The sequence below is a fragment of the Ornithodoros turicata genome, chromosome 9 (assembly GCF_037126465.1).
Source record: "Ornithodoros turicata isolate Travis chromosome 9, ASM3712646v1, whole genome shotgun sequence".
In the NCBI taxonomy this organism is placed as follows: Eukaryota; Metazoa; Arthropoda; class Arachnida; order Ixodida; family Argasidae; genus Ornithodoros; species Ornithodoros turicata.
The window spans coordinates 9,084,400-9,099,491 of record NC_088209.1 but is presented as its reverse complement, the minus strand read 5'-3'; the positions used below and the strand labels follow the sequence as shown (position 1 = coordinate 9,099,491).

General features: G+C 45.5%; 1 protein-coding gene across 1 annotated transcript; it reads right to left on the bottom strand.

The window, feature by feature from the left end:
• Nucleotides 1-1,559: 1,559 nt before the first annotated feature.
• Nucleotides 1,560-15,092, bottom strand: LOC135369280 (E3 ubiquitin-protein ligase CCNB1IP1-like). The gene is made up of 6 exons (XM_064602886.1): nt 14,933-15,092; nt 13,022-13,096; nt 11,089-11,203; nt 8,692-8,712; nt 6,686-6,883; nt 1,560-1,716 (listed from the first exon to the last, which is right to left on the bottom strand). Exons 2-6 carry the CDS (start codon nt 13,094-13,096, stop codon nt 1,577-1,579), a joined length of 549 nt encoding a protein of 182 aa, XP_064458956.1. The 5' UTR covers nt 14,933-15,092; the 3' UTR covers nt 1,560-1,576.

Genomic DNA, 15,092 nt, shown 5'->3' with positions numbered 1-15,092 from the left:
TCAGTGACTTTCATCTTTCATCGTTGATTTCTTAGGCAATTTGAGGCTTTGTGTGTATCTGTCCCCTCTATGTTGTTCCAGCCTCAGAACATCAGTTTATCTCTGAAAGATATCTACCCTGGAGCCGTAACGGTATTTGATTAGGTTGATAATACCACTGGGAGAAGTGACTTCTACATTTTTTTTTCTAATTTCGTGTTAGCGCCGCGAAGCAACTGTGACTATAAGCACAAATACACATGTGGACAGATGGAGAGAGGACAGATGGAGAGGGGTAGGGGACAGAGGGGCAACCTCCGACTGCAATGACGCTGGTAGCGGTCTGGCGCTAGGGAGTCTACATAAGCGACCCCTATATAGACTCCTTAGCTGGTGCTCTCAAACAAAAGAGGAACCTGGGTCTTACCGGAAAAGACGTGTACTTGTGTACGTGTACATTGTACTGTAGACGTGAGAGGCTCGGGGGTCGGCGTCTACTTTTTGGTCCTGGGGGTACACTCGGGCGTTTACGCCCCCCCCCCTCCCCCCGCTACCGCCTGTACCATACAACTTCTTTGGTAGTGCTTTGTGTGGGTGATCCCTATAAGCACGTAACGCCCCGAAATGAAACACGGCACAAATGAATGAATTAATTAGGTGATTGCATTCCGAAACAATAGCGATAACCGCGGCGCGAGTGGCATACATAGCAAAACATTCTGAGAAGGTAGTACACATGTCTAAAAGAGAAAAAAAAAGCCAGGGGCGACACGAGGCGTCGCCCGCAAGTGGACAACCGACATTCTCCCCCATCTATGCTGAACAGAGTTGATCCAACGCTCGCTTTACTCATGCCACGAAACACCTCTCGTCAGGATGTTGCATTAATTCATCGAATGCAACTCGATGTGGCTTTTCTATCTCAGTGGCTTTATACCGCTTGAGACAAGTTGACTCTCCCAAATGCTGTCACTGCGGTGCTCTAGATGATCTGGAGCATATTCTTCTTCATTGCCCACAGCCTTCCCGAACCGCTCCTCCCGGGTCTCTTAATCGGCTGCACTCTCGCCCCTTCTCCCTATCAAAATTGCTTTGTCCCTGGCCGAATCCATACCCACCAATGCTCTGCGCTCAAAGCTCTTTTGACCTTTCTGGACACAACCGGCTCATTATTTCATTCCCCGCATGACCACCAGCAATGGGGTAGAGCATTGCCTCTGGCGATGAAACTCCCAATTCATCATCTTAAAATATTGTTGTTCCAATATTGTTTGTATTGTCATCTTCTAGGATGGGACAAGCGCAATGGTTTCTCACGTCAATTCCAAAATATCGCGAAAATATTTTTTACCGCCTACTTTGTCTTTTGTTGATGGGTGGAAAAGTACTGAGTTCCTGGAAGGTCTCAAATCTTCTTGTCCTCCGCTTTCCTTCGAAGTACGAGCGTTTTCCTAATAAAGCAGGCGAGACAGTTGACGGTGTGATTGAACATTAACATCAACAAGAACGTTTATTGCTGAATGATCCAACTAAACGATCCAACGTCGAACGATAAACAAGAACGAAACGGAGGGGACGAACGCATCAATGAAGGGACCTATTGAAGGTGTTGCAGGGGAGTAGACCGGTCTTTGTTGAAAGGGGCACAAGGACGTGGTTGCAGAAAGAATCCGCTGCGACCCAGTAGCTGTGGGGAGTGACTTGGAATCTTTATCTCCGAAGGATGCCCCAAGACGTCTGCAAGATGAAGAAACAAAAAAAGTCTCAAGGATCATTCGAACTGTTGAGTTTCGACAGCGGTCTGACTGTTTGCAAATCAACGAACAGACCGACGCCACCAATACAAGGAGGGCGATCAATTGTTTGTTTGTTTGTTTGTTTGTGTGAGAGAGAGAGAGTGAGAAGTTACTCAAGGCAACGTAACTAGGATGTCAATGGAAATGACTATAGCCTTCGAATGGGGGCGCAAATTTTGCGCACCCGAGCACGGGTATGTACACACTTAGAAAAAGAGGTGAGAAAAGGTGGTAACTTCTATACAGTCGACCACCGTTTATCCGGACTTCATTTATCCGGATCCCGCGGTATCCGGACAAAAGGCACGGAAACGGATTTTCCTCCATGTATTTTGTTCTCGTTTATCCGGACTTCAGCTTCCGGACTCGGACAAGAATTCCAGGGAACGAAAGTCGAAAATTCTTGTAATCCAGCTTCAGTTATCCGGACTACCGTGAGTAAGAGGAGACGCTGACCCCCCTTCGTCACTCTTTTCGCTGTGTTGGGGTTATTCGCGTCACACGTCTGGGACCTACATTCCTCCGTAGGGGAGACAACCGTGCACGATGACCCCTTTTTCTATTTGTGTGCGTTGGGTCACGTTGACCAGTCGAGTCATTTGGAAATATCTCGAGCAACTGTCCGGTTCTAGGGGGGAAAACTGCATCCCGAGGGCCTGCTGCTTACGGCCCGTTGGCCGATGAAGACATTCCCCTAGCTGAGCTGCGATCCCTGATGCGGAGCCTCACTGCGACTGCCGTAGATGATGCTGCGGTTTCTGACTACGTTCACGTTGATAAGGATGATGACGCGTGTGCAGCTATGACTGATGACGGTGTGATTGCTGCTGTTGCCTCCGATGATGTGCAGCAAGGCGGTGCCGATGACGCCAGTGAGAAACGAGGCTCCGACATTGACACTTTGCGTCCGCACTGACATTCTTCGAGCAGCGCAACAGCGTGGCTCAACTCTATGTAATTAGCAAAAGTTTGCAGGAATCGAGTGCCTACACTACTATGTAACAGCTGTCATTGACGATAACGAAAGGAAAGTTAGGTAGCAAGCGAGCTGGTGGTGACGATCCATAACTTGAAAACCCGAGACGAGGTTTGTGTTTGAGAGGTGTGTGTTTGAGACGAGACGTGTTTGTGTATGTCTGTTTTCGTCCCTACCTCGTCTCGGGTTTTCAAGTCATGGATCGTCATTGACGAGATTTCTGTGTTTTAATTAAACCTTGCTCTGTAGGACGTTTCTATTCGGTCGTTTCATTTATCCGGATGCCCCGGTATCCGGACAATATCGCCGGGAACGGCACCGTCCGGATAAACGGGGGTCGACTGTAGTTACCACCTATGTCAACATACACTCTTAAAAATGAACTTCACCACATAGCACGCTCCTAGCCAACCATTATCTCGAATGATATCGTTATCTGCCCTGATATGTTGAAAACGGGAGGCATCCGCCTTTTCTGTGACACTTATGAACAACATTGTCACAGAAAAGGCGGACGCCTCCCGTTTTCAACAAATCAAGTCAGATAACGATATCATTCGAGATGATGGTTGGCTAGGAACGTGCTATGAGGTGAAGTTCATTTTTAAGAGTGTAGTGTCTGATAAAGGGTGTAAAAGTGTGGTAAAAGCAATTATCATCCAAATCGCTACGAAAACGCGCACGCCTCCTTCGCTCACCGATCAGAAGCGGTTACCCTATCATTCGAAGGTGGCAGGTAGAACTTTGCAACCTTTTAGGCCCAACATATGCCATAACTATTGCCTCCTATAAGATGTAACTGCTCCACCATTTTTTCTAAGAGTGTACAGCCGATGGAAAGTCAGGCAATGCATGATTTTCCAATGGGCGTTCACCACCTCTGTCTGGCTAACCTTTCTTTCTTTTCTTTTTTTTTTTTGTAATAAACCTTCATATCCCCCTCCTCCTCCGAACGCAAGTCACCTGGCGCTTGCAACAAGCTCAGGCTGTAGCCACGGTTGAAATACGCATTGAGTATGATTTAAACTATGCAACTCTGGGCATATTTTGCTATGTACCGTAACAGCAGTCAGACAAATTATGTGGCCGTAGTAGTAGTATAGATGAGACAACTAAACATAGAAGAACAAACATAATGCAAGCACAGTTGAAGCATGACGAGGTATGGCAGTAATGAAAAAGCCAGACAGCGGCGAGATTTGAACCATATGCATCTCTCGATTACTGGTCGAGCGACCTGACCAAATCGACGAAAGAATGAAAGAAGGAAGTCACTGAAAAGGTTGGCCAGTTGTAGGACACGGACCAACACTTTCTGGATTGCCGATCCAATTGCTCTTACCAACTGAGCTAAGTTAACACACCTCCTCAGCGACCTCCAAGGGTGCGTTATCTGAAGGGACAGACCAACCACTCTCTCACTCATCCCTCTTTCACTCTTATATCTTTTCTCACTCATACACACATTCATACGATGGGATCATGTAAGAGAGAAAGAGGGATGAGTGAGAGAGGGGTTGGTTAGTCCCTTCAGAGGACGCACCCTTGGATGTCGCTGGGGAGGTGTGTTAGCATAGCTCAATTGGTGAGAGCCCTGGATCGGTAACCCAGAGGATGTGGGTTCGTGTCCTGCAGCTAGCTAACCTTTTCAGTAACTTCCTTCTTTCATCATTAATTTCTTAGGTACTTGAGGCTTTGTATGTATTTGTCCTTTCTACGAAGGACGTTCAAGTCAAACCGGGACTTTTCATTTTTCGCAAAAGTAAAATGAACTTACAGGCGAGAAATTAGTTTTATTTTTCAACGTTATCTCCAGCTGCACTAATGCACTTGTCCCAGCGTTTCCCGAGGGCTTGGATGCCAGCAGCGTAGAAATCCTTACCGACGCGTAGCAGCCATGATCGGACCGCATTCTTGACCTCGTCGTCGCAGCTGAAGTGGCGGAAGAATGTGTGGCCCCCCAAGGAACGCCTTCAGTGACTCGAAGAGAAGGAAATCGCTGGGGGCCAGGTCTCGACTGTAAGGGGAATGTGGCAGCAACTCCCATCCAAGTTCCTGTAAGGTGCGTGTCCTGAGATACGCGGTATGCGGGCGTGCATTGTCCTGTAGGAGGAGGACTCCATTGGTGATGAGGCCCGGCTTTCCGAAACCGGAGGTGTTCGTGAATGATAGTGTTCAACGTTCCCGCAGAAAGGTCCGTCTTTCGAGCCAGTTCGAGACATGTTATCCGTCGGTCCTTGAGGATCAGGCGCTCCACAAGTTGGATGTTCTCAGGAACTCTGACACTGGGCTCTGAGCCGCCCCGATCGGGATCGTCTGCACTGATGTCCGGCCATCTCGGAACCGTTTGCACCACTCAAACGCTTTGCTGCGGCTAACTGTATCGTAGCCATACTGAGCCTGAAGTCTTCTGTGAATTTCAGATGACTTTACGCCTTCATTCACGAGAAACTTCATGACAATTCGCTGTTCGATGTGCGCGCTCACCTCGTTGTCGGCCATCTTGTCTAGCACGTGTCTTCTGCTTTGCACAAACTTTGGACCACTACATGGTGAACGCGGGGGCCTGTCGCGTGCGAAAATGATGAAAAAGAAGTAGCTGGAGCCATTTGTACACTCAGGAGACAGAAAGTCCCGGTTTGACTTGAACGCCCCTCGTATATATGTGATCCAGCCTCAGAACATCTATTGCCATCATGTGTGACCGGCCAAATCGACCACAGTGGCCTCATGTGATTGACGTGACACACATTCTTGTTTACCAGATTCCCGTTCGTCCTACTTGTGTCCTACACTCTTAGAAATGAACTTCACCGCATAGCACGCTCCTAGCCAACCATAATCTCGAATGATATCGTTATCTGCCCTGATTTGCTGAAAACGGGATGCTTAAGCATTTTTTGTTACAATTATGAACGGCAGTGTCACAAAATAGGCTCCGCCCCACGTTTTCAACAAATCAGGGACGACAAAGTTGTCATTCATGGTTGGCTAGCTGCTGAACCTGCGGTGACCCTCCTGGGGCTAAGGGTCACTATGTGTTAGGAGCGAGCTATGTGGTGAAACTCATTTTTAAAAGTGTATGTTTGTGCGCATGAGTTCGAATGAGAAATATTGGAGAAAGTGTGAATGTGTGTCCCGTCAGTCAAATGAGGCCCTGGGCAAATCGTCTGAAAGCAGGTCTACCTTCCTCACGAAAAGTGCGCAGTTGGTGACGACTTTGACCGAGTGTTCACAGAAGTCATTTTTGACACCCTGTTTTCTTCCTATAAGTAAGATACACCATGTGAATTCACACCACAGAGTCATAATTATCGCAGAAATTGAATTTAAAGTACGTCGCAAAAAGGGACCGTGCGCAACGGTGGTAAAGAGCAGTAGCAGCCTGAGATCTGCCTGGAACCTCTCGCTGACGCTATAAGGAGAACTCTCGCTGATTGGTCTAGAGACATCTTGTCTGCTACTTCTCTGTCGTCTGCTACTCGGCTGTTCGGGTTTCTGAAAAAGCCTTTCTACTGGCTCGGTAATGATTCGGCCGCTCCTTCTATCCCCAATTCTACAGGAGAACTGCAAAACTGGTTTACGGCGGCAAAGGGACAAGGAGCTCACACCCACTGACCGGCGAACTAGAACGAGTTCTCCTTATAACGTCATCGATGACGTGGCGTCATACCTTTTCCTCCTCGTAATACCCGGAGTGGCAAGTTAAGAGTGAAGGCGTGGACCCATGTTTATGTGTTTTTGTTTTTTCTTTTCTGGGAAACAAATTGCACACATCAAAACCTTTAGCGCCATTCGGTAAAATGACATACGTGCACACTTTCATCAGACGTCTTAATCTGAAAATTTTTTGGACGGCCCTCGGTACTCCTTTAAAAATCCGATATTGCCGCTCCAGTACCTTTAAGCGTTAAGCCATCTATCGGTTGCTTACCCCGGGCCGAAGCGGCTACCAGCGTAGGCGGAAGTCTCGGACTAGCGCTGTGATGGGGTGTTTCCAGAACGGGAATGCTACGTCTCTTCAGCTGTTGGAATTGCGCGTAGAGCTTCTGGTACTGACGTCCTTTCTCGAGGTGCATTTCGTTCAGTTCCCCAAGGCGCTCACATAAGGTTTTCTTTTCTCGGAGGCAACCTGTTGACAGTGTTATTCTTTGGGGTCAGTTTATGTAAAGGCGGACTCTTGCGATCTACAGGGTTAGTCTAGCAAACGTTACACATTTGGAGTGGATCGTAAAAATAGAAGACGGGGTTTAGCCAACCCTAAACTTCCCAGAGTGGTAGCCAGTTGTTTCAAGTTTTGTTGGATTTTTTTTTTTTGTGAGCGCTATGGTCCTGTAGAAGAAAAATTAAAAATTAAGAAAAATCGCGCTCTGTGCATTTTCTATGGCCTATTTCACTCAAAAGCCGCCATTTCCTCGTGTGTGCGCCTCATTTTCATTTCACCGCACATAGATGGCACCACCGTACAGAAGAAGAGGATGAATGCATAACGTCAGAATCGTGGTCAGAGTGGGCATATGTCATGTTCTAGGCAGCACCTCCTGTGTGAAGTGATGTGAATGTGAAGGAAAAATTGCGGTGTTTGCTTGAAATAGGCCATTGAAAATGCATGAGGCGAGCTTTTGCTTGTTTTTTAAATTTATTTCTACATAAACATAGTGCTTTCAAAAAACTGCCATACAAGTTGAGACAAATGGCTAGCAGTCTTCAAATGGGGTAGGCTAAAGCCAGTCTTCTATTTTTACGATGCGATCCAAATGTGTAATGTTTGCTAGACTATCCCTGTATAGTTAGCGTTCGTTTGCTTTCCTCCAGCGCTCTAAGGAAGAAATGTAATCGGCGCCATCGTGCAGAACATGCTAGCAAACGTCACGACGCCATTATTTTCATTCGCAGGAATCAGGAAAACTGCAGTAAGCTTGTGGAATTTGTTGATTGCAATCAATCCCCAGACTGTTAGTGCAGGGAATGACATCATTTTGGCCCAAATATCGCGGGCGGGCGGGCCGAGGGAAGCGATTTTGTTGCATCTACCATAGTGTCCCATGTACTGAAAATTTGACGAACTTTACTTCGCCAAAAAATCAGTGAATCCCGTCAGGCCCTCAGAAATGTGTCATTCCCAGGTAAACTCGAGGCGAACACGCCTGTACTTCTTTCGTGTTGAAATTTAGATAGATTTACGGGAACCCCGCGAATAAAAAGTCCCTATAGACTTTCGATTTCGACATGAAGTGAGTACGCCTTAATTACAAGGTGTTGCATCATCTCCTATCGAGACACTGCTACGTTGCTGATATTTCGAAATATTAGAGGTACGTTTTTATGGTGAAGAAATTTCAGCTCGGACATCATGATCGCCTGTAGATTTTTTTTCGCGTCCTTTCAACTACTACTTGTATACGACAATCGCATTACAACACGGACACGAATATTCCGCGGTAAATAAGCCTGATCACTGGGCATCTTGTTGTCTTCCGCGTCGGCCTAGTGCTCAGGCTTATGTACCGTGAACTTCTTTCAGCTTGCCCGCACTTATGCCGTTTTGTCAAAATAAATGTCACAAATATCAAAATAAAATATCGAAACTATATAAAAATATATATCTATGCTACATATAAAATAAAATATCATAAATATCAAAACAAATGTCAAAATAAAAACACAATAAAATTGTCACAAATATTCAACTATTTGGTCATTGTGTTTCGAAAAGGGCTGTTGCGGAAAAGAAAATAGAAAGGGGCACTGATCATTAAAAAAAATGTCTTTTTTTTTTCACTTTTAGACAATATGGCTTATATCCTGACAACACTGCACAGTTCATGTCACGTCGTTTCATTTTACAACGTAGGTACATTTATGCCCAATCATCTGTTTTAGAATACCACTGTTTTTTTTTTTATTCGTGCTCAACAAGAAAACAAAGAGCATGCTTACCTTCCAGCTCTGTCTTCAACGCTATAACTCTTAGTTAAATGATCATCAGAGACATATTTGAGTCACACATTACGAAACATTTTTATCAGGTGACTAGGTCCGTGGGAAGTACATAATAAGTTGAAAGCGGAAGCACAAAAGGAAGCTAGTAGTGACATGTCCAATGTAGCCGATCCAAACACATGTGGACGTGGTCTGTATATATATGTATATAATTGTTGACGGGGTTCGGGTGGTTTCAATGGCGGAGGTTCTTATGTATATGTATATACATACAGACCACGTATCTCGTCTGTATCAGGTCTGTATGTATATATACATACAGGCAGCAGACATAACATATAAGGGATAAAAAATCGTCATCCATATAAGCGATGTCACCTCTACATCAAATATATCGAAAAGTAGTTTCAAACAATGGTTCGTATTCCTACCTGAATACGAAGCATTATTTGAAACTGCACTTTTTGATATATTTGATATAGAGGGGACATCGTTTATATCGATGACTTTTTTTTTTAATTCCTGATATATTTTTGCTAAAAAAGAAGTGCATAGATGTCGTTTTCTAGTTGAGTTATACGGCTAGGCGAGCATCCTCTTGAAGAAAGTATCTACCTACAAGGTTACTATAATCACATAAAATTGATGAATTAATTTTTAATTGGGGCATTTCGTGCAAAGGCGAGATAGCAGAATGAGAGACAGTGCTCGTTAAAAGGCATTCCACGTTTTCAAAACTTTGAAACGCCCACGCGCGTTGAAACATCAACCCCGGAATTTTTGGTATACGCAAATAAGTCGGAACCGAAATCGCGGCGACCGGGAGCGCAGGGAACACGGCGCTCATGTGACGTAACAGGGGACCAAGTGCCTTGGAGTGATGGCGATAATTGCGATAAATGCTGATATGCTAATTAGAGCAACCGTATTACGGCCCAGATAAGTCCCCGTCGGCGAAGGTAGTCAGCTCCTGAGGCGCGCATTTTCGGCACATTTGCATAGCGAAGTTGAAAGTTCGATATATATCGATATATTTCGATATATTGAAAGATCGATATATTTCACTGCATGCACTCGTTTCCGTTCTTTTTAAAGATAGAATGACTTTCGACGCGGATCGTCTCCCATTACGCTATCTCGGTTTTGCTCGAAATTTTGTAATGAATGGGGTAACTAACGAATTTTAGCTTCGCTTTGCACGTACTCTCTTCGAGAGGATGGCGTCCTGGTCGTATAGTTCAACTGCAAGAAACACATCTGTGCGGCACTCGTAGCTTTTCATAAAACTACTTAAAGGACTAAAAAAAAAAAGACTCCCAGTACGCAGGTTCGCGTAGCTACGCGAGAAAAGCAACTTTGCCACAGTATTTATTTACTTTGCTGCGTTTTTACGATTCGGAGACACGGCATCTACTTTCGCTGCACCACGTTTGGCATATGCGTTCTAAAATTCATTTCAAAGCGTCGTTGATTCACGACAGTTGAACGAAATGGTAGAATATAGGCTAGGGCATTGACAACGTAGAGGGAAAACCGCTTTTCAATTTTTCATAATTTATCCGACCAAATCTGGTAGACGAAAATTTCTACAATATTTTTGAGAACCCAGTACATCGCCGGAGAAAATTTCGGCGTCCTCCGTTCGGGCGGTATTTGTTTGCGGAAGGGAACAAATACCCATAGATCGAGAAGTTACCCGTCAAAAAGAACTATAGTTAGTTACCGCGTGTGAAAAATATAACTAAGTTAATATTGAAGTTCTTCAGCCTGAAATGTAACTCGCGGTCGCGGAGTTACTTAAAAAGAACGAGTTACTTCCAAGTTACTTCGGACACAAAATAACACTACACAGGTGTAGCGCGCGTGTCCAATTGAGTTAGACGTTGAGTTGCCTGCGGAGGAGTGCAACACGCTTAGATCATTTTCGTTTATGTCCAACAATTCGAGCGCTTTGCATCTTACTCCCTGTGGACGCACTATACTTCAGGCTCATTTCAATGGCGGAGGCTCTTAATTCCTTAATAGAATATTGTCATCGGTTGAATGTCACGTTTTATGGCATAAAAATGTCACGAAAGAGCCGGAAAGAAAGCAGGAAAATATGTGGAAGTGAGTGAAACGCGAAATAAAAGTATCTTGGAACTTAGCTTAAGTTACTTTGGCAAAAGTTACTTGAAAAAGAAACCAATTCCTCCGAAAATTAGCATGGCGCAAAAGAGCACCGAGTTAAGTTACAAGTTACTGAAAAAAAAAGGAGCTTAGTTATATTAACGAGTTACCTTGAACTCTGCAACTACCCTACTAATATCTTTGAGGATACTGAACGATGATATGCAGTATAACGCTGTCGAACGATTGAATTAGGAAATGAACTTCAGGTAAGGAAGAGGATACACTGGCACTCCTTGTTGAGCTTGTCCACCAGACCCTCCAGTTCATTGACCACCTGCTGTGAACGTGCCTTCGTTTTCTCCATGACGAAGTCCTTGTACGCCGCTTCTTGGGCTACCTGTTGGACGGAATTGAGAACATCGGTGGTGCAACGATCATCCAGGAAAAGATGAATACTGTGGAGGAAGCGAGATGGCTCTCTTCTGTAACATGTAGACGTGTACTTTAAAATAGATGCCGTACCTCGTAAATAAATACATAAACGACAATTGTAATTGAAAAAACTTTTTTTGTTTACTTTTACTTTGCCCCGGAAAAAACGTCCCCCAGAGAAAATGTCCCCCGGCCGGAGTGTTAGCTTCGCGACCCTTGATCTAGGTTAAAAGTTAACCAGCGTTGGTGAAACCGGGCTTATGTAATTTAGTTGTTGCGGCTGTAGTAAGAAACGGCGGGTACTGGAAGCCGTTTAGATCGGTGAGGTTGATGTTAGGTCTCATCACAAAAAGGCAAAAAAGAGACCCTGGCAAGCCATTGGGAATGCTGACTACGTTCGGAGGGCGTTTTGCCCCGTTTAATGAGGGTACCGTTCACTCGCACTCTTAAAAATGAACTTCACCGCATAGCACGCTCCTAGCCAACCATCATCTCGAATGATATCGTTATCTGCCCTGATTTGTAGAAAACTGGGGACGTACGCCTTTTTTGTGACAATTATGAACAGTATAAGTGTCACAAAAATGGCGTACGCCCCAGTTTTCTACAAATAAGGGCAGATAACGATATCATTCGAGATGATGGTTGGCTAGGAGCGTGCTATGCGGTGAAGTTCATTTTTAAGAGTGCGGAAGAAACAAATTTTCTGACTAGCCGATGAAGTACGACGGTAAAACCCAATTGTTGCGAAAGGGTGACTTGAACGTATAAAGCGCTCTGGCGTAAGCTTCATAACATCGAGCGTGGAACTCTGTGAGGGGTTGGGGTGAATGTATGGGGGGGGGGGGGAGGTGTGGTCAGCCTACTGTGAAGTGGCCGGGGGCTCGGTACACCCAGGAGAGGAAGAAAAGGGGAGAGATGATGATGGCACAGGAGAGGGATGGCTGTGCTAACCCTCTTGCTTTGGGATTTGGGTAGTCCAAGGGGACTACCTGCGAGCATCCCTCAGTAGTCTTCGTTGGGATGCTTCCGGTACCACGCCGAAGGAATATTGGCCAAGTTACCCCACGAGCGTGGCACTTTGGGACAAGAACGGGGACGCCTGGAAACACAGAAGAAATCCGCGTAACAAACTTGAGACTAGGGTTATACCATTCTGTCTCAGTGATTGGTCATAAACGAAGGTGTACGCCTTTTTCTTTTTTTGTCAAGAATGGTGTGCTCCATATGCCTTCGGCATGCCAGGAGACACAGCGATACGATACTCAATACTGGTTGGCCTGTGTCATGACTAGGAACGTGTTCGTCTCTCGTGTAATACGGTAAGGTTCGTTTGTCGTAGAATGTGCTGGATAGAGTCATGGGCCTAGTCAAGACCATCCAGATGGAGAAAGTCTGCTTATTCGTCGACGTGACGTAACAACTGAGCCAGCCAGTGAAGACGAACAACCGTCGTCTGCGGGTTCTCATTGGACGTCGCCGCGTACTATATGGGAAAACTTTAAAATAAAGCGCAAAACAGTCCCATATCTCTCTCAAGATCGATTTTCTGAAAAGAGTCTAGCACGTTTGGTCTACAGATTCAGGTGCACAGGTACCAAGCTAGGTGCAATCATTTGCGAGTTCTTGAATACGCAGAACGGCAGAATTGCAGTAGCAGACGAATTCTGACTTTACATGTCCATGTAGCGAAGAAGGGAGAGGACGCAATAAGCGGACCTTCTGCATCTATAGATGGCGTGTCGGCCTATAGTTCGGTGTTTTCTGCTTGTTCAGAGCGTACCTGGTACGACCAAAAGGCCATGGCACGAGAACAGACGTCCAGGATTGTGTCGGGCTTCTGTCCAGCAAGCACCATCTGGAGACAAAGACCTTCTACATATACATTTAAAAAAAATCACGTTCGGTCATTGGTTAGTAAAGCTCGAGTCTTGGCGCAGACAGAAGGACAACGTCAACACAATACGGTTACGATCAGACTGGGAGGTGCTGCTGTCTGGCCGTCCCTCTTGGATTTTCTTGAGACGCTTTAAGACAAATGTCGACACTGTTCCCCGTGAAGCCAGCCCAGCACGCACAATGCCCCCTGCGATATAGTATAGTGACGTTGCCTGCATAAGCGTGGCCCACTATACAGGGTGTTTCAGTTAAATCCCCGGGCTATATAATTCGCGAACCGGTGCACCAATCGAATAACTTTCTTTTTTACAAGTATCTGTCCGATACCGCCTACAAGATGCGCACCGCGTGAATGAGCGGGAGGCGCTCATTATTTAAATAAAAATGCAAATGAGTTTCGTAAAAAAGCGTAACTTCTAAAGCAGGGCGCTGTCGGTATTAAAATGGGTACTACCCCTTTTGGGACCTTCAGTGGACACCTTTCAGAGAAAAATCTGCCACCGAAGCGGGTCATTTGTTGCAGTAATTAATTGGTTTCAGTTTACGTATTTTTGTCGCGGCTGGTCGCGGGGAAGCGCAAAAAGACGCTCTTTCACTCCCTTATCCATCAATGAATTACGTCCTTACACCAATGAATTACACCAATGAATTACACCAATGAATTACGTCCTTTTGCGCTTCGCCGCGACCAGCCGCGACAAAAATACGTAAACCGAAACCAATTAATTACTGCAACAAATGACCCGCTTCGGTGGCAGATTTTTCTCTGAAAGGTGTCCACTGAAGGTCTCAAAAGGGGTAGTACCCATTTTAATACCGACAGCGCCCTGCTTTAGAAGTTACGCTTTTTTACGAAACTCATTTGCATTTTTATTTAAATAATGAGCGCCTCCCGCTCATTCACGCGGTGCGCATCTTGTAGGCGGTATTGGACAGATACTCGTAAAAAAGAAAGTTATTCGATTGGTGCACCGGTTCGCGAATTATTTAGCCCGGGGATTTAACTGAAACACCCTGTATACGGCAAGCAGCGCGCTCCATCTTCACCACCAACATAGTCTTGTGTGTTTGCGCCTAGACTCGAGCTTTTGCGCACAACACTTGTGAGGTCTTTACACCAAGAAAGGTTGACACCGTGTTGCGAGATGATGGTTGGCTAGGAGCGTGCTATGCGGGCAAGTTCATTTCTAACTGATTTGTTGAAAACCGAAGGCGTACGCCTTTTTTGTGGCAATTATGAACAGTATAGGTTCAGCAGCATTAAAAGCAAACAAGGGGTTCGCCTCCCGTTTTCAAGAAATCAGTTTAGATAACGATACCATTCCAGTTGATGTTTGGCTAGCTCTGCGGAGAAGTTCATTTTTAAGAGTGGAGGAGAAGTTCGTTGCGCGTTACCACGTGACGAAGGACGTAGTATAAGTGTGCACGGCCAATGCTAATATTGACTCTTAGGTTACGATCCGCAATGACCAGGACTCTCGACTATATAGTCCAGGAATGAACACGAACAGCAACTAGTGGAGTTTCGTGTTCTTCGTTGCGGGCCTTTGTCACCAGTTCGCTTGATTTATTTAACCATCCTTCCATTACTGTTACAGGTTATCCACCTCCGCCCTTGTTCTGTTTTCCAAGTCACCGGAAAAGGATGATATAATGCTGAGCCGATTTCCCATTGAGCGAGCATCAGCATATAGCGGATCAGCATACAGCGAGTCGGGAACAAAGAAAGAGCGCCCCATCTGTAGTGTCTACATGTACCACCTTGTTCATTTGACTTTTCAATGCGTATACTTACTGCGCGGTACTGGTCACTCGGGTTGAGATCCACCCGAAGGACATCGTGGCTTCCGGGCAGAGAAGTGCCACCTGCAAAGACAATTTCGAGGCTTGCGAAGCACTCGGTTATTCTCCAGTGAATTTTCGAGTAAGATTTATACGGCAGTTCTGTGGTTTTG